General features: G+C 40.8%; 1 protein-coding gene across 7 annotated transcripts in view; it reads right to left on the minus strand.

Moving 5' to 3' along the window:
* Positions 1-541: 541 nt before the first annotated feature.
* The window catches only part of npas2 (neuronal PAS domain protein 2), a 41177-nt gene continuing 21804 nt past the window's right edge, over positions 542-19914 (minus strand). For 2 of the 7 annotated variants that reach the window (XM_013265079.3, XM_013265078.3), the window contains exons 2-22: positions 15341-15538; positions 13649-13705; positions 12832-12986; positions 12634-12725; positions 12210-12299; positions 11780-11900; positions 10821-10934; positions 10613-10731; positions 8725-8807; positions 8495-8601; positions 8225-8372; positions 7997-8081; positions 7740-7908; positions 6499-6596; positions 6268-6354; positions 5728-5922; positions 4815-5036; positions 4496-4680; positions 4246-4335; positions 3951-4161; positions 542-2693 (exon numbers count right to left, since the gene is read on the minus strand). In XM_013265079.3, coding sequence (XP_013120533.1) covers positions 2496-2693; positions 3951-4161; positions 4246-4335; positions 4496-4680; positions 4815-5036; positions 5728-5922; positions 6268-6354; positions 6499-6596; positions 7740-7908; positions 7997-8081; positions 8225-8372; positions 8495-8601; positions 8725-8807; positions 10613-10731; positions 10821-10934; positions 11780-11900; positions 12210-12299; positions 12634-12725; positions 12832-12986; positions 13649-13705; positions 15341-15396 — 2682 coding nt within the window. In that variant the 5' untranslated portion in view covers positions 15397-15538 and the 3' untranslated portion in view covers positions 542-2495. The remainder of the gene's footprint in view (positions 2694-3950; positions 4162-4245; positions 4336-4495; positions 4681-4814; positions 5037-5727; positions 5923-6267; positions 6355-6498; positions 6597-7739; positions 7909-7996; positions 8082-8224; positions 8373-8494; positions 8602-8724; positions 8808-10612; positions 10732-10820; positions 10935-11779; positions 11901-12209; positions 12300-12633; positions 12726-12831; positions 12987-13648; positions 13706-15340; positions 15539-19914) is intronic. The other 5 variants (XM_025911019.1, XM_005471971.4, XM_013265080.3 and 2 more) reach the window with 5 other exon arrangements.

Here is a 19914-nt window from a genome sequence, read left to right on the forward strand (position 1 = left end):
CTGACGGATGCTTCTTGTTATCCAACGTGAACAGCACCAGTACAGTAGCTTCAGCTTCGAGGTGTGGAGACCAAGCTGTCGTATCGAGCCGCACGGGCTGATTTAAATAAAGTGTAGCACAGTGAGAATTTCAGGAAACACGGAGCTGTACTAGAAACGCACAGGCAGTTTGTGTGAGATTGTCATTAACAAGATGGAGATGAATGAATGTTCTTTAGTGAGTTTACTTTTGCAATGTGGTTCTACCGCTAATCTGTCTACGCTGACGCACTCTATTCTTCTGTCATCGTGTCACAATCTGACAACACACCACGCGGATTTGCAACTTCAGCCAAAGGGCATGTTTACATTTAGCTTTAGATTTGAATTGATGCACACAGGACTGCAGTTGGACACGTCGCTGGAAAAGCATGGTGATATAAAAGGTTAGACTTAGGACTGCATAAAAAAAGATTGGAACATCCTGGAATGGTGCCGGGACTGCTTTCCAGATCTGCAGACAGTTTCTCATGCATGAATACAATAAAGTGAAATGGGTGGCTTTTTTTTTTAATGCAATAGAGGCTGCTGTACTTCCACACCTGCATTCTTCAGATGCTAATAAATTAGGTCACGTGGTCACGGTTGGAACGTACTTTGTTTTCCTTCCCAGATGTTCAAAGAGAGAAAAACAGGAATGAAAATGTCTTAAATTAATTTTCACTGTTTCGAAGATATTTAAACAGAGCTGTGCAGGTACAGCGTTCTCGTGTTATACCGCGATGTAATAACTGATGGTTAATAATGGCAATGGCCTTGTCACAGCAGACTAGAGAATCTCACCTGCATGTTTTTTATATTTATTTTTAAAAGTGAATCATTTTTTCCTTTTTTACCAATATTTACATTGAAAATTGAAGTTTATAATGTAACTGATAATAATAATTGTGTAATAACCATGGACCGTGCGCTTCCTGAGACCGTCATCATCTGGTGAAAATCCCAAATCGTTGCCACCCTGTATTCAAATCACCAAGCTTACACTCACACTCACACTTACACTGCATTACTTTGTATTGTAAAACCACAGCTGGCCCATACAGATGAATGAAGAACTGAAAACGGTTTGTATGAAACTGTCATAGGGCAAGACACAAGGACCAGTGTTGACCTTTCAATGTCTAAAGCACAAACAGACACAAAACTCAATTCAAACTTTTGTGTTAAAAAAAAAAAAAAATTAAATTCCCATGTAGTGTTTCAATTATAACTGTAATAAATAAAAATGAAATGATTTCATTAGGGTTTCAGGAAATGGACATCTTGCGAATGGGACACTATCCTTACAGCCGGGGACCTTAATCTTCCAATATATATTTGCCATATATCCAATACAAATCTAGGCTTTTGTATTTAACTCTGATGCAGCAAAATAATAAATTATAACCTTATGAAAATATAACTTTGTATTCCAAATAGACCTGAGCTGGATTTTTAAAGCCGTAATCAGACAAAACCATCAAACTGCGCCATGGATGTACCACGGCTGAAGGCACATTATTTAAGCCCCCCCCCTCACTCGGTAGGTTGTTTATCAAAAGAGGACTCATCCCGCACTGCTCACCAAAAGCACCGAAAATTTGTAACTTCAAATATCTGCTGTTGTCGTTTTTTTTGAGGAAGCGTTGGGGAAGCGGTGCAATAGCTGCAGCACCCCTTCTTCAGTCCCAGATTGAGGCTTTAAAAATCTAGATAGACCTTACTAAAAAACTGGAGAATATCTCTCTGAGCTTGCTCCTGTAGCATGTGTGACATCTTAGTATTTACCAACCCTGATTTTTGATATGATGGTCATCTTACCACTGCATGTTTCACCGTTAAGCCCCTGTCATGTGACCTACCATGAACATACCTTGTTTTGGGGACAATATGGGAGCCAACTGAAATGTAGAGTTCTCATGCACACAAATCCCATTGTGAGATTTCTCATTTTCACGCGAGTTATGTCGCCAGGGGAGGGGTGTTGAGAATCTCACCATTAGTTAATGAAATAAACTATTGGGCAAAAATAAATACTCTACTTTTGAGTAGGAGGTGGTACCTAAGTGTGAACAGACACTTAAAGGAAACTTTGTTAGACAAAAATGTTCCACATGTAAACATGTAAAAAGTTTCTTTTTAAGAGCTTTGATAAACCACTCGTCCCAGCAGTTTCACTGATGGACCCACTGAGTGCGACGCAGCCTGCAGATGAAGGCCCAGCACCTCACACTTCTTCGGGTCCCCGATGTTCTACGTCGGGTCAGTGCAATCTCTGCTTGTGGTTTCTCGCCAGTGACGTAAAAGGCCGGCTTCATCTGGAAAGGGCAGCTTCACATCTAAAGATCACAACAAGCAGTTTTCCCCACTTTTAACCAACTTGTCATCGAGTTTGACTCCCACATGACACAAAGTGCTTCCACCTTCACGGCCACGTCACGGAGGCAGATCTCAGCACACCGGTCAAATCCACAGCGCTACCGAGTCAGCATGTTTCGATATTCTGAAACGCTGCCAGTCTGGTTTTGGGAATGTTGGTATTGCCTCTGTTGCTGTGGCGCCTGTTGCTGCTGCGCTACTGGCTGTTGAATGTATCCCACAGTGCTTTGCTGTGGCACATTAGTGGTGTGTAAGAATGCTGGAGTAGATCCACCGTGTACGAGTCCTTGAGTCATCTGCAGACACAACAGGGAATATGAATATAGTACAATAAGCAGACAGAATACTTTTTATTAAGTTTTATTTATAGAATCTAATGTTCGACTGATGTGCAGTGCAAACAGCGTACACATGAGGGCTCTCTCTGAATATCAAGACTTGCTCTGCAGTAGGTAGAGGATTATAAAAAATGGGTTTCGGTAGATAGTGGACTCATTGTCAAGCCAAGTTGTGAGGATAGGTTTCACTGCTTCAGGTTTCACCCTGGACCAAGGAGCTGATTGTGAGCTGACTGTGAGATATTGGAAGAACAGTGGAGCGGCACACCCCTGATGGTCATCAGTGTGACCACCAGTGACATCATTTGGGAGTAAGAGGTCAGCAGCTATGGTTAAGAATGCCTAACGTAGTCATTTCAAACTTAAGGGGGTCTCCACACTGGGAGCAATTTGCTCTTCAGGCATCACTTTGTCACTGACAGTTGGTTGCTACTGTACATTCTAGGTTCTGGTTGCCTTGGTAACCCTCTAATGTATTTGGCACCCCATCACATGTCATCCTGCCCTCTCCCTGGTAGTTAACTCAGTCACGCAGCTTGAAGTTGAGAAATGTTAAGCGGGATCCACTCGCTCAGTACTGCCTGCAGTTATTTCACCTGTTGCTGCCTGAATTCGCTGAATGACTGACTTTGTATCATCCCAGGAAGTCACATTGCTGTTGGCCACTTCTTATATGGATGCCTTCTTTAGAGAGAGAGTGGTGATGACCTACATCACCTCAACGAGCTAACTGTGAACTGTTACTCACATGTTCATACTTGCTTACATAGACACAAACATCACATGCATCACTCTGGAAATACAACACCATCCCTCATGGTTTGTGTTGTTTTTTTGGTTCTTTTGTTTGGTTGGGGTTTTTTGAAAGGTATATGCCCTCATTGTAAACATTTGTTGATTTTAATGAACATTTCTTAACACAAAAAAATAATTCAGTATAATCTTAAAAACAGTAAGAATCACTCTAAAGTCACAGCAGAGCTTTGGCACAAAGCTGAGGCTTTAAAACCTGTGGGAAATGCACCGTAGCTTGTTGCTGTGGTAACTCAGTATTCAGATACAGTCTAATACCCAAAAAGATCATAAATAAATAGAAAGCCTTGGTTATTTATATTAAACAGCATTATGCAGCAATCCTTGCCAAACTGCCTTTTAGTCTAAAAATCCATGTAAGAGGCTCAGGACGACATGCTGACTCATGTTGCTGCAGCGTACCTGAAAGAACTGCTGTGGCTGCTGGAGCTGCAGGGAGTGCTGAGAGGCCTGAGGCTGCGAGTGGTAGGCTGACTGGGACTGGTGCGTGATGAAGCTGTTGTGTGGGATCATTATCGGAGACGTGAAGACCGGCGAGGGCACGAGGACGGCATTGCAGTTGACCTGTTGCATGGGGAATGAGGGGGCGAGGATCTGCTGCTCCAAGGTGTATCTGCATGTGGCACACGATGAAGAGGTTAGACACAACATAACATAACGCCACAAATAAAGACATCTGCACAGTGAGAGGACTCACATCGATGGGGAGATGCCCATGTTGCACTGGGAAGGCTGCGAGGAGACGCTGGTGGGAACCAGAGTCTGCATTGGTTGGTTGAGAAGCATTCTGTAGGAAAAGAAACATATCAGGGTTAGAGTTTGGAGAACATGAAGAGGTAAACATAAAGTGAATGTTATTCCTAAAATATACCGTTTCATCATCACCTGCCATACTGATATTAACACCTGGAGTTCTGAGTACTATGAGTGTTTCTCAGGGCTCTTACCGTAGTTGTCCATCTTGGCTGAACTGGTTGTCTGGGTGTCTTTGGTTTGCATCTTGCTGAGGCCTCGTGTTGGTCTGAGAGAACATCATGGGGTTGCTGTAGAAGGGCATCGTCAGACTCGTGTTTGTCTGCACTGGCAAACTCACTGACTGAGCCTGCCCACTCCGGGAAACCCTCGGCTGGACCTACAGTGACAGAGACACTTTACAGCAACTGTCAACTCAAACGAGGTTTCAATAAAAACTACTTAAGAGGATAGCTTCCAGCTGGTTGTGTTTCTGGTTTCAAGTTTGGATTTCTCTCTTGCACAGCGATGTACCTGCGTTGAAGGTGAGCTGTTTTCTCTCAGGAGCGAGTGTGGGGATGAACTGTGAGCCCCGCAGACTGGTTTAGGGTGGCCCGACAGCTGTCTGATGACCCCAGACTGACTCTGCTGGGCAGGCCTTCCCGGGCCCTGCTGTTGCTGCTGAGGCTGCTGCTGCTGCTGCTGCTGCTGCTGGGCCTGACTAAAGTCATTGTTGACAGGCTGCTGTAACAACATCTAACACACACAGAAATAGAAAAGTTGAATTAATTCTTTTTAAAAAGAGACAACTTATTGATTTCCATAACCTCTAACCTTGTCCCATGACAGGTGGAATACACCTCAGCACCCACATGATTGATGGACGGATGTACTGGAAAATTACTTGTTGTTTACTTGTATGTAGGCAGGATTACACAAGGGAAGAAAAAGAAGCTGAATTTCACAAAACTTGATCGAGAGGTAGCAAACTGTGGCGCAGGCTAGATCACTTGTCTCTTTCTGCAAGACGGGGCATTGTCAGGGTGCTGTAATTCTGACACGTATAGGGGGATCGTTTAAGGTTCAATTCAGATTAGTTACATGTTGATGTGTGGCATGTTTATGCTTCAAATTACAGCTCATCTCATGTTGCCTGCACACCCAGAAGGTAAGCACAAAACAAAGAGACAATCACTGGAATCAGTCTTTCGTCTTGGCCTCTAGATGGAGCCTTTTATCCATTACTGGCTATTATAGGTAATGTAGGTCGACTTTTCTCAACAGCTGATCTGGACGTAATGAGCATTTATTTCTGAATTTAAGGCTGCCCATTTTGCCAATACAGAACAAAAACACTCCACCTGTGTCGTGTTAAGAGCTCAAGATTCACTCGCGGCTGAATAAACGATCGCTGCAGTCTCTTCATTTGAAAGTGTGGGAACACTACCTGTAGGTTAGCAAGATGAAGCTTCTCCTTAATGTCGTGCAGCTCCTGCTGTTGTGTCTTAATGTCAGCTTGCAGAATGCGCGTCCTCTCTTCCAGCTGTTCCTTCAGCTGGTTCATGACACCGAGCTGCGGCTGCTGCAGCTGATACATGGAGGACTGCTGCTGCTGCTGCTGCTGCTGCTGTGGTTGCTGTTGCTGGATAGAGAGAGCAGGTGAAAGGGACGTAAGAACACTTTTGTGCTTTTTCAGGGAAACGGACAAATGTGGCTATAATCAAGTAGCGTGAGTCATGTAATGGTTTATTCCTGTTACGGTGGAAAGCACACCAATCTTCCAACCTTTTGTGCAATATTGATTCTACAGTTCAAATGTAACACGGATGAATGATTTCTGGGAGAAATACACAATAACTCTTCATTTTTTTATTAAACCGTGCACAACCAGCAGGTGAAATAAACACATCCAGCAGTAACAGTAAGACATTGTACACAAACAGAAAGTCAGAAGGCAACAGGCTGGAGAGGAAGTCTAAACACTAACCATTGCGGAGTGCTTGCTGCAGGTAGGAGAAAGGGGGAGGCTCATTGGGGAAACAAGGTCAAAGGAATTTTGTCTTTGTGCCAAATTCTACAGGGGGAAAAAAATGGGAAAAGTCGTTTTATGTAACACAATTTATGAGAAATTAATGTGTTATCTGTGCACGCTTGTTTCTCGCAAACCATTTTTATCTCCAAAGACAAAGAGATACATGTAAACATTGTGTAAACTGACCTTTGAACTGCTTGGCTGGAATCTGGCAGATGTTTTTTCAGGCCCAATGGAAGCAGACTGCCACGATGGTGTGCAGGCTTCTGTGTAGGAGTTTGCTGCTGCAGGGCAGAGACAGGTCACCTCTAAACAACTCGGCCGGGTTTGGTCATAATCATGTGAACTAATGTGAACACTTGTAACTGCGACAACTGAGTGAATTACCGTCTTGCGTTTATACTCATTTCACGAGTGGGATAATCGTTGTGTCAGTGAAACATTTACAGGTATTAGGCTTCATCTGCAGACACTCAGTAATTTTTTTTGGCGTGAAATAATAAATCCTGACCCGCCCTGCAAAGTTATTTAGAACAGTTCTACAAGGAAATTGGTGCCCAAACAATTGCTTATGACTTTAGGATAAAAATAAAGCCTGTGTCAACATTCGAGGTAAACAAAAAAAAAGAAAGAAAGAAAGAAAAAAAAAGATAATTTTAATGTCTAATTTCTGCAGAACAGTTAAGCCTTCATACAACATTTTCCACACTGTAGCCACACTCCCACAAGACCTATCAACAGACTTTGATTTCTAAAATAAGTTCCCCAAACAAAAATGGCCTTATGCGATTTTAAAAGGGAGACCTTTATGCATTTTTTCCCTAAACAGAGAAACTATAGCCTCTCTGAGAGAAAGCCAAAACTTCTTTGTGTAGCAAACTGCTGATTTGGAATCTGTGATTACTCTCTCATTCTACCACAAATGGTTTTTCATTGTAGCAAAGTTTAATATACGTGTGGGCTAAGGAAAGACTGGAACACTGTTTTACTTTGCAAAAACTACAACTGTAATGAAGCTGCCACTGGTGAATTCTTCATAAATATGCAGATGGAAATGTTTTGGCATACTAGGCGGTGGGTGGAAGCGCAGCAAGTCGGTGAGAATGGGGGCTCAAACAAATAGGGCAGGCTAAAGTAAGCCTTGGAAACCTTTCACAGATGCATCATCACCCACATACACCGAGGTGGGTGTAGTGACAACGTCTGGAGTTTTATTAGTGATCACAAAGATTACATAAAAAATAAGGATCGAGTGTGGGATTCTTCTGGAAACTAAAAATTGATCTTCCATTTCCATTACTAATGAAAATGTCAAACCCAGGGACAGAGGGTTATCACTAGACTCACATTATTTTGCTGCCTACAATCCCCAATAACAGATTTTCCACCCATACACAGGAGCAGGATTTCTGTAAATAATGACCTACTGTTGAGTGAGTTAGCACTTTGGGGAGCAGAGGATGACTCACATGCAGAGTCTGACAGCGCTGTGTGGGAGGACTTCCGGGAGCTGTGGGAGGACACCGAACGTGCACCGCTGTTTCTGTCCCGTGGAGCGTCCATTGTGGAGCAGATGTCCAGATAGAGCTCTTGAGCCTGGAACACAGTAATGTTCAACATGGAGGGTCAAGTTTGAAGCTGACCTTGTAAATGTCACACGCTGTGCAGTATGTGTCCGAGTTACCTTTACAGAGGAGGGGGCTATCTCAGGTGGCGACAGATCTTCAAGACCAAACGCTCTCCTTCTTTCAGCTCGCACTTCAGCATAGCTGAGGGACAACAGAAAATGCAGTATTAAGGGAGGCTAGATCGATACACCCCTTACCCAAAGACAGAGGAAATGTGTACACACACACACACACACACACACACACACACACACACACACACAGAAAGAAGAAACCAGGCTTACCTGACAACAGTGTGAGTGCAGACAATGAACTCGGGTTTGGAGTTCCACTGGTGGTAAGTAATGTAGTAGTGAGTCTGCAACCAAATCCACTGCTGACCTTTGGTCAGGAATCGATAATAGCAGGATTTACCTTTTCCAAACTGCATTACTAAGGAGAGAAGAAAGAAAGTCCACATGAGTGCTTTGACATTTCTGTCAATTTGTACATTTGCCCTTGATACAGTGATCATGAAGACTGGTAGGAAAAAAAGCAATAGAAAAGTAGCTTACATTGCTTGTGACATTGGGCTATGAGCTCCAAGTCATCCACATGATAGTAATCATAGCCAGAAGTTCCAAGAACCTCGAAGGGTAAATAGCCTATGATTGGCGAGGCTCTGAAACACACACACACACACACACACACACACACACACACACACACACACGGCAATAAACATGCAAGAAATACTTTTTCTATGTATAGACTGGTAGCTGTCAGGATAATACAAATATTTTACCTGTGATCTAAAAACAGAAACTTCCATTCAAGGCTGTGTCTGGAGGTGAATTCATCACAGGGATCTTCCACGTTACACAAATCCTAAACAAAAACAAAAAGACTGAGGAAGGTCCCCACTAATATTTCACAGGGAAGCAAGGCATGATCGTGTTTTATGTACAGTATGTCCTGTATATAGTCATAGTTTTTAATATCAGAGTTGGTACAGTGCATGATGAAACTTAACACAAAAAGATTATTACACATTAAGAATCTGCTTAGAGGGACCGAGCATGTGCAAAAAGCTGCAGTTCCTCAAATGGCCACTTGAGGCTGTCAACAAAAGCGAGTCAGTCCCTTTAGATTCCAATGTTAGAGAAGAGGAGGTACAGAAAAGTGTTTTAGTCTCTGGCTAATTTTTCCATAATAACTGTAAAGAGGATGATTTCTTTTTATTACTCTATAATTTTTATATTAAAGGTTTAATGTTGTGTGTCATCATGGTAACTAGGATACTAGCAGTCTCCAAGGTGTCGCCTTAGCTAATTTTACGTTTGTTGTGCGCATTTTGGAACATGTTAATAAAATTATCTGACAAACAGTATGGCTTCTTGTGTGGTTAGTGATCCAAAGAGTCTGTGCTCCAGCTCTGCTGAATGAAAGTAAAGTGTTTTATTAGTATGTTACTTACTAACAAGCAGGCGTCTGTGCTTGTGCAATACCCATGTACACGATGGATGCTTTTTCCAAACAAGGATTACTAACAGACAACGTGGCAACAGCCATAATGCTAGACCACAAACCAAAGACACAGTTGCTATGTCTATCGCTTTACATATTGCCCAGGATAATGCCAACGTGTTTATTAACACTTGTGTGTCACAGTTAAAATGCTGTGCCCTCTACGGAAAATGAGAACAATGCACCTTTGAAAAGAACAGGGGAATGTTGTATTCCCTACATTTGAAAAACTGATGCCTACTGTTTACAAAGGATTCATCTTGAGACTGAAAAAAGGAAAAAAATCTTTCCATGTCATTTGGCCCAGTAGATATTGTTCCAGTCATCCCATCTGACCAATCAGTGTAATCAGCGTGTTTTTCCAATTTGGAATAACTACTCGGCAGAGCTGAAGTCTGTGCAATAGATCAGGCGAGGTTTTTTTTTCTCTAAGCTTTTTGGCTTTTGATAGCAAGTGACCATCCTGTACATATAAACTGCACTCTAATTAAATGCCAATATGTAAAATAAGTCAGTCTTCAACGAACCATCGTTGGAAATGTGCCATTTTATAGATTTCCTTTGGGATGCTCGGAAAGAGTAGGGGTAAGTATAAAATCTGAGCTGATCTCACAAAAAATTACAAGAGTGCGACTTTAATTCCCTTCTGTAACTTGACAAGTGGCCAGATTTCAACTCAGAGGGCCCTTTAGGGATCACGGCGTATCCTCATGATGTAACAAGTTGGCAAGTACACAGTGTGCCACACTGAACCTATTTGCCGCGAGAAGTTTTCCAGAGTGTGCGCGCCACGATGGAATCAGTGTATGCTGAAGTGTGTCACCTCTCAGACCTCATTGTGCGACTGATCCAAACTCACTATTGCCGCATGGACCGAAACGGCTTTTAGTGCCACATTTTAGCCCCTGAGTGATATAGCGACGGCACACACAGCAACACAAGCAGAGAAACAAAGCAACAGAAGCGCCGTCAGGCTGCTGCCTTATTCACATGATGATGCCACAGCAGGTAGCGCCACATATTTGATTTCCTAACGCAACCCACATGGGATTTGCACCCCCCACCCCCTGGTTTTTTTCTTGTTAGGCAAATGTGTAAAGTGCTACTCTATGGAGTCACAAGCAGAGAAACAAAGGAACAAGATTTAATATTCAAGCTGGTTTTACCTTCAGAAACTGCGGAGTGACTAATCGCACGGTAGCAATGAGGCAGACCTGCTCCTCCAGAGATGACTGCAGACTCCTTGGTAACGTCAACTCGAGCCCATTACAAGAAGACGTAGGCACTGTGTGACCAGGAACATGTACATATGTATGTGCATTTTTGTTTCGTTTTTTCTAAATGTATTTTTTAAAAAAGAAAACAAATCCTTACCATGGTTGTGAAACTTGAAATCTCCAACAAACTTGACATACTCGTATACAGGTGGCTCTTTTGGGTTCATGTTACCTCTAGCTAGATGACAGCAAAATTCAATATGTGCCTCACCTAAAAAGCAGATATTGTCATGGTTACACCCTGAACATAATGAAGTTTACATGCATCATTATAAAAGCTGTGAATGAGGTGCTTCTCAGTGGTATTTTTGACACAGAAAAACCAAAGAGTCAAAATGCCGACAGGCACCAATAGAAGAGGCTGCTTTATTTCCTGCACTAGGACAGTGTAAAATAAACTTACCTTTGCATAGCAAAGTAATAAAGTGTAATCCTTTTTACTGGTAAAAAACAAATGATGGACGTGCTCAAAGGATGTTGTTTACTGCAGACTTGGCTTTGTGACAGTTTGCTATTTAGGTCTCTAAAGATAGGCCGAGACTCTGCGACTCGCCCTCTCTCTTCCCCAGAAAAGTCCAATAGTAACACAGGATTAAGGTCAGTGTCTTGAGCCTCCCATACTACATTGCTTTGGATTACTGTGCTAACATAACAGTGATTTAAAGTCTTAACTATGATACTAAGCTAGCTCCTATTATTAGCAAAAAGTCTAATCATAGATACACACTAATCAGCAATCCAATAACCTGCAGACCGTAATTCGACTAGCTTCTGTATCTCAGCTTCAGTCCAAACAGTCTTTGTTACAAGACAGAAAACAACAGTCAAGTGTAGTTTTTGCACTTCAAACAAAGAAAGAAGATTCTTGAGCCAAAATAACTTTTTCAGCTGATTTTTAGTGGAGAATTACACCAACGTTGACTGTTCTGTCCACAGCATTTTGATCTCCCAAAGTGGGAGACAGTCTACAGGCTTTAACCTTTCTACTTCCGCTGTGTTTCAACACGATGACCCAGACACAGTGTGTGCAGAGAGCCCGCTCAGCGGGATACTCACTGTCAAGGAAGTCAGCAGCAATGGGGTCAGTCATCAGCATGTGGGATGATAGCAGCTTATACACCTCCCCGTGCTCCCGCTCCGGGAGGAAATTCAAGATATTTTGGTCCACCATATCTGACTGGTGCAAAAAAGACAGATGAACGGCAGTCAGTCTTCCTGGCACCATTTCAACAAGTGATATCTTACACAACAGTCTTAATGGGAGTCACAATGGCAATCTGCATCAGATAAAGCAACAAAACAGAGCTTTTTTCTGTTGTCACAGTTCATACACTCAAAGTCTAATTTCACTGTTATGGCAACAAAAATAAAACGAGGACCAGATATGGTGAAGTGAAATCTAATGTTGTCTAAATCACTGCTATGCTTAAGTGACAATTCAGAGCTTTGATGGTTGCATGAATTTGATTAAGGCCCTCTTACTTACCGGTAAATGGCCAATAAGTGAGGAAACACTGTCAGACACGTATATGATGTTACCATCTGTAGTTAATGCAACCAAGAAACCATCTAGGGCCTGCAAGAGGGAGGAAGTTACCACAATTATATTACTGTATTACAGCATGTTGAAAAATTGCACCGTAATTGCACAATGTCTCATCGGGTCTTAATTAACCCATCAGCACATTATGCTGACGTGTTAACGTGCTGATATTTACTTTGCTTTCGCACATTGCCTAAAGAGACCTCATGTCTTCACTGCTGATTTTATAGCAAACTATAAATGTATGCACTTAAAATAAAAATCATCATTTTAGAGAGGATGTAGCTTTGCCTTTGCGTTTATTAATATTACCTAATGGCAGAATTAAATAACAGCTGATCTTCAAAGACATCCTCCTGAAATTTACCTCCAGCATTAGCTGAGTGAACTCCTCATTACTGAGAAACGAAGGCTTCCAGTCCTGCCTCACATCGCAGGTGTCGTTCTGTGCAGTGATGTCTGGAAAAGAGAAAAGGGCGGAGAAAATGTTAGAAATAAGTCTATTAAATTAACAAAACTAAACAGAAATACTATAGAAATAGAAAGACTACATAAAAGCCCGTACCTTTCTGTTTCTGCAAAAAGTCGATGGTCCTCTGCAATATGGTGGACTTGTCCATCTTGCGCGGATGGCCCTGACCCTGCAGCATGGTGCACAGCTCTTTGATGAGCACATTGAATTGGTCTCTTCTTTTCTTTTCTGATTTGTTACGGGATGCCCTAAAACAGAGCAGTTATTGCAAGTGAAAATTAAGTGACTTTAGTTCAGCTATCCTGTTTACACGGAAGATACAAAACCTAAGACATTTCGGAATAAGGAAAAAAGAAAACTAGGAGAACAAGAAAGGTAAATGTAACAGCGGCATGGTGCTGAAAATGTAAGCAGAGCCTGAATATATTCTAATCTGTGGGTACTTTGTTATAAAAATAGGGCATGAAAAAATTAATTAAACATGGATTTAATCATACAGAATTTACATTTTTTTAAAAAGAGAAGGCTGGTTATTCTACCAACTTAGCCCGGTGGTTGAATTTGATATCTTCTGACACCATGTCCTAGAGTGTCCATAGGAATTTTTCAGATAAGAAGTGATACGTAAATCTGGAGTCAAACCTTTGTGAACTTTAAGAACTCAGTCGCTTTTAGACACCAGTATTTGTAAGTGTTTAAAATACAAAAATGAGCCAAAAGAGACCCAGATTAACCATAATGTCACAGAAAATGAAATGAATTTCTTCATTTATTATGTCCAGTCCAGTTTCTTTTAAAGTGACCTACAACCAATAATCTGTTTTCCATTGCCATTCCCATTTATGTAAATAGTAATAAATGTGTGATACTATACATGAAGTGTTTGCCCAGTATGCACAGACGTCAGTACCTTTTTGCCCTGTCCTTCTCATCTTCATCCATTAAATCGTCCATGCAGCTATTGGTGCTTGAAAAAGAAGGATACACGTTAGGAAGAAGTTCCTTTGACGTCATCAAACACGTGTCAGTGATAATATAACGAGAGCAGGTCATATTTTTGTCTTTTGAACAATATAACAAACAGTTTTCACAGCAAGACTTTTGAGCTGTCCTAGTACGAGAGCAGTTTTCACTAACAACCTCAACAATGACTCAATCATCCAGGATTCACAAGTAAAGCAGATAAAAGCAATGTAGCCATTGTTTATTTTGTATTGTAGTCCTGCACTACCCTCTGTGAGATGGTACAATATGTTGTATTAAAAAAAAAAAAGCCCATTTAATTGTCAATCTCAAGAAATTACCAGAGACAATGTGTGGACCAACCACTACTAATGCTGTGATTATGTTAGAGGTAACCGCATTTGAAGCCTCTGGTCTTCTCCCATGTTTAACAGGTCACTGTGACTTGTAAGTGACCTACTCCATATTTGTATTATTGGTTTATACTCAGAGGCTCACGTGGTTGGATGTCTAAAGGCAGACAAGTCACGAGTCACGTCCATATCTTTTTTCTTACGCATTACTCCTGGTCGTAACAGGATATTTACTACCTGAGAACACAGCAGCAGGAGTTTATTTTTATCGAGTGTAACTGGTTAATCAGCAGCAACGGAGATAATCAGTCATAAAAAATTGTGTTATATGTAATCAACCTTGTCAGCGCATGACTTTGACCCGGGTATGGCCAGTAGCAATTTTTCAGAGCAGATTTCAGTTTATTTTTAAACTAACTTATTTTGAAAATTCCATCTTTCTCACTATTTCCTGACTGTGACCCAAAGAGTGAGGCTGTAACAAAGCTTCTGTGAGCCAACAGTGAATTATACGTGAAATAACATTAAAAAACAACTTTCCCGAAGAGCATTTTTCTCTTACAGACTGAAATAAGAATGTTTTTACATGATTACACTGACTATGACCTGCTTATATTCATTGCCATGTGAGTATCATGTGATAGGCTGTAACTTGGGCGTTATCTTTAAAATGTCAAAAGAAGTGACCGGCTTGTACATCACAGACACAGCAGGTATTACAAAAAGAAAAGTTGTGCAATCATAACACTGAAGTTATGACTGCACAACTCTGCATGAGTGTAACTTATTATTCCTGTGGTACTGGATCAATATTAATATAGTCCCACAGTGATTCATAAAATGCTTCATTACTCTTGATGGATGTAAGTGCTTTGATCACATTTGTGTAAAAGGGTTTTTTTTGCTTTGCATTGCAGATGATGTTCTAAGAACTGCCTGAATATTGAACAGCACGCTCCTCACACAACTCAAATTGAGGGTCATTCAAGACAGATATGTTCTTCATTGTTAAAATCCAACATTTACTACATGTTTGTTATGCAGTTTATCTTTATACATTTCTCAAATGTGTTTTGTGCATGTATGCTCACAATGAAAGACTATGAAAAACCTTGCTAAATGGTAATGTCTAAAAAGATATACCAGATTTCTTTGAACTCATCATATATACATGAAAACTTTCACGATTATTTGAATGGTATATTGTGTGTACCACTACAGTGTTGGTTATGAAGCATGAACTAAATAAAGAAATCAAAATGAAGGTAACTTTATTTCATACTCACTCCCATTCCCTGTGGCCAGACGGACAGGGGCCTCCGAAATCAGAAAGGTTGTCCATACTCACTCCTTCTGCCAACCAGGCCCTTTCTGAAGTCTTTTAAGTCCCATCCGCGCCCTCCTTTCTGAACGCTCTTTTAGAAAAACTTAGCACGGTCCCGCTGTCCACCACCTCCTCAGTTCAATTAAAGAAAAGCCAAATCCTGTGAAAACAGACAAAACTCCTGAGCAAAAACTGCAGGGCACGCATTAACTCAATGACACACCTGTTCAGCTGCTCGACGACCTGCTCAAGTTTAACCCGAGCATCAGAATGAAGAAAAAAGGCGATTTAAGTGACTTTGAACATAGCATGCTTGTTAGTGCCAGACGGGCTGGTCTGAGTATTTCAGAAACTGCTGATCTACTGGGATTTTCCCCACACAGCCATCTGTAGGGTTTATAGAGAAAAAAACAAGAGGTTCAAATAGTGAGCGACAGCTCTCTGAGCAAAAACGCCTTGTTGAAGTCAGAGGTCAGAGGAGAAAGGACAGACTGCTTGGAGCTGATAGGAAGGCAACAGTAACTTAGATAACTACTTGTTACAACAAAGATAAGTAGAAGAACATCTCTAAACACAAAGCAAATCGAACCTTGAAGTAGATGGACAGCAGCAGAAGACCACACTGGGCACCGCTCGTGTCAACTAAGAACAGGAAACTGAGGGTACCGTCCACACAGACTCACTGAAACTCAACAGTGGAACACTGGAACAACGTCCCATCTGATGAGTCTTGATTTCTGCTACAACATTTGGATGGCATGCTCAGAAGTTGGTGTAAACAACATGAAAGCATGGATCCAGATTTGAAACTGGGCCTGTGCAATCTATAGGAAGCCTTCTCACAGCACATGGTTTGCCTGCTGAGTCCACTGAGCCACTCAGGCACCCCGTTAGCTTGCCGTTTTAACAAATCAATCAATCGCACCAATGTTAACACAGTGAAAGTTAGCTTTTTCTGTAGGACTTGCATTCAAAAATGCTGTTTTTACTGTGAGGACTTAATGTGTGCTGCTGAAAGACATTAATAATACAACATGAAGCGAATTAATTATTTTCACCTGGCTAGTGTACTTCATCACTTTAGAAGTGTTTTTGCTTAGGACGAGCTCCTCTGACCTAGAAAAATGTCTGAAGCAGACACTTCTTTTGATAACCTGGCCTGAAAAAACAGAGCGCACAGCAGCCACCTTCTTCACACATCCTTTGTATACGGCAATCTTAAACAACATGGAGCAGACGCTTCTTTTATAGACCAAACTAAGAACTCACTCAGACGAGCTTTGGACAGCTGCAGTTAAACAGCATGAAACTGTTTTCACTTGCAGACCAATTAATAACACGTCTCCATATAATCTATACATGAAAACATATGTTTTCCCCTTATTGTGGCTGACAGTACACCGTGCATCTTCTTCGAAAGCCAGCAATTAAGAGCAATTATTATATTTCAGACACTTTCCAGTAGGAAAGCAACGCTCATGCTTTCCTTTAACCTTGATTAAAATTGTCCACGGTTTCGTGGTCTGGAAATAAATTCAACTCTGAATCAATTATATTCAAATTATAATTATAGTTAGTGGTCCTTAATGCAGGCAGTCGTCTGTGTTTGTCTTACTCCAAATGTAGCCTACACCGAGTGGCCTCAGGCAAAATTACTCGATATTGCTGCTTCCATCATTTTGCATCTAAACGAGACCCACAGGGACAAAAAAATCACTATGACTGGAGATATCTGAGTGATGTGTTGCAGTGTTTAACAGCTCACTGCTAAAAAGAATAAAAGTCTCTGGCCTAAGCAAAAAAAAAAAAAAAAAAAAGTCTGCATTTTAGCTCACACCCTTTCCTTCTTCATAAAAGGAGTCATTTTCTATCTTGGGTTTCCAGACTCTCGTTCCTATAGAACATACAGGAACACACAATTGTTTGAAGCTGGTGTTTAAGCACCACTTCAGCCTGAGGTAATTGAGCCAGTAACCACTTGCACACCAACACTGTTGTAGGAATGTAATTATGTGCATTCCTTAAGGGGGTATATATGAAAAGATGATGGGCTAACTTCTGGAGAGGAAATCCATGGATTAATCTCATTCTCAACCTCCTTTATATGCTAAAGCATACATTTCCCCACTGGCATGTTTAGTATCGTAATTTACCTCAGACCATTTTATTCAGTTATTCTCTATCATTTACATCAGTGATATCCTGAAATTCATGCTCTTATATGCATTTAAATCTGATTTAAAGGGACAGTATGGCTAACACCAAAGGCTAGTTTTAAGCTGCCCAGCTTTGGAGATATCAGCCTTGGAAATGTGTTCCTCCTCTTGAATATAAGGGAACTAAAAGATGTTTCCCTGCTCTGTGCACTGGTAGATATTGAAACAATTTTCTCTTTTAATAAATAACACCTCCCAACTGTATCACTGCAGAAATGGTCCATCTAGGCACAACAAGAGGCTTAGGTTAATGGTGGCGTGACATGATGAAAACACCTGAGCTGTGATGTCAGCAGGCTCCGTGCACAAGGGGGTTTTTTCTTCGTTTTGTTTGGGGTTTTTTATCTGGTTCCATGATATCTAAAAATAGAGCCTGACGGTACAGATTTTTGCTGATTTAAACATTTTTTTTCCTTCAGACACACAAAACATAAACGTGTTTCCCTAAAATTCTCCATATTTTAGTCCTTGCTAAAATTATGAGAGAAATCAGTTTAAAAGAAATCTTGTTGTACTATTACAACAAACCGTGGATTACTTGTTAATGCACTTGCCGACTCTGGTTAAAATGGTTCCTTTTGTGATGCTCCAAACACGTGTCATCGGGGAAGTTGCAGATTATCCTTTGATGGCTACACTAAACAACATCAACACTCATGATATGGTTGAAGGGTGTTTCTCCTGTCGCTTCTTTACTTTTCACATTTTTATTTATTAATCCTTATAAATGCCAGTACTGGTATGTTTGGAAATAGCTAATATCAGCCAATATATCAGCATGGCCAATAAATAGGTCGGGGTCTAATCTAAAACAAAGCAAAGGAATATTATGTGAACTTTCAACTTTGCATGTTTAATATTTGGAGACTATGCACACAGCTGATATTTCAAAAGTGATCACAGTTAAACTAAAAGCGTATCACTTATGTTTTGTTTTCATGCCAATCCATATTTTTATAGATCCAAAAGCTACATTTTGCCTTAAATTCAGGGTCTGGTGTTTAACATTTGCTATGCTATCCTTGTCTGTGTTTTACTGCAGAAACTGCCCTCAGCTTCCTGCAACTGCTCCACAGTAAAATCCTTCCAGTCCAAAAGGAGTCCAAAACACAGAGCAGCAGGCAAAAATCAAACACTCACCCATAATTTATATTTCTAGTTTGCTTCTTTCCCCATACTTCATGGGCATATATGTAGTCTATTTGTAGCTTATATGAAGCCATTTGTAGGGCGTCAAATGGGTCAGAGTGAGCTAATAAGGTAAGGAACTCAAATGAGAGGCACAAACAAAGAAGATATTGCTGAAAGTCTTTCACTGCAAAGCAGTAATTCAAGCATTTTTAATATAATTACTTGTATATTGTTGTGGAAAAGGTTCCCATGTTAACAAGCTGACATTATGCTTTAGGTCACCACAAATTTGTGACGTCTTAGCATTAGCTTGTAGCTACGGATGTCCTCTTTATGACACACAAACTTCCATCCCACTTTCAGGTTTCCATAGCTTAGTAAAGATTTCCACACAAAGGTGTCTAAAAAACACATGAGAAAAGAAACCCCTTTGTATACACAGCAACCCTCAGGATGAAGCTCGAATGTGTTACTGAAAAATCAAGCTCTTATTTAATTGGGCCAGATTGATTAGAAATGCCTTGCAAAAAAACTAAATGAAACAAAACAAAGAAACATTAGCTACCGCTGAGGGGAAATGCCAATGTTTAATCAGAAACATAATTTCTGCATTTACTGCCCTACTTACTGCCAAACTACTCTTTAGACTGTTTATGCTTTTACAGCATAGACGCAGACGAAAAAGATCTTCCTGAATTGTTGACAAAACAAAAAAGCTGAAGTTTGTATAGCAAGCAACAGAAATTACCACTCATAAACTGATCTACTGTGTAAATGTCCTTTTTTTTCTTCGCAAGATTAAAGAGAAACACTGCATTAAGAATCACCTCATGCAGCTTTAAATGCATCTTCTCTCTGCACAGCTAAAATAAACCTCATATATCCATCTGCATTCTAGTACTGAGGTTAAACCACACCTCGCAAGGTCAACGGCTAGAAAACATCCGAGTCTCGTTACACTCGTGCCTTCGGGTATTTAAAACCCTTTAAATTGAAACCTGAGCTCACTTCGCAAGGTGGTACACTGAAGTTCAAGTTCATGATGACACTGTATGTAAACAGGCTGTAGAAGAGGCAGAGACAATGACAATGGCCATGAAATAGTTCATTTTCTTTGTGAATTCTTAGCGTGTAGACTTTGTATTGCATTTAAAAAGAACTCTCCACCCTCAACTACAGCTTGTTTAAT

This window comes from Oreochromis niloticus, linkage group LG10 (assembly GCF_001858045.2).
Source record: "Oreochromis niloticus isolate F11D_XX linkage group LG10, O_niloticus_UMD_NMBU, whole genome shotgun sequence".
Lineage (NCBI taxonomy): Eukaryota > Metazoa > Chordata > Actinopteri > Cichliformes > Cichlidae > Oreochromis > Oreochromis niloticus.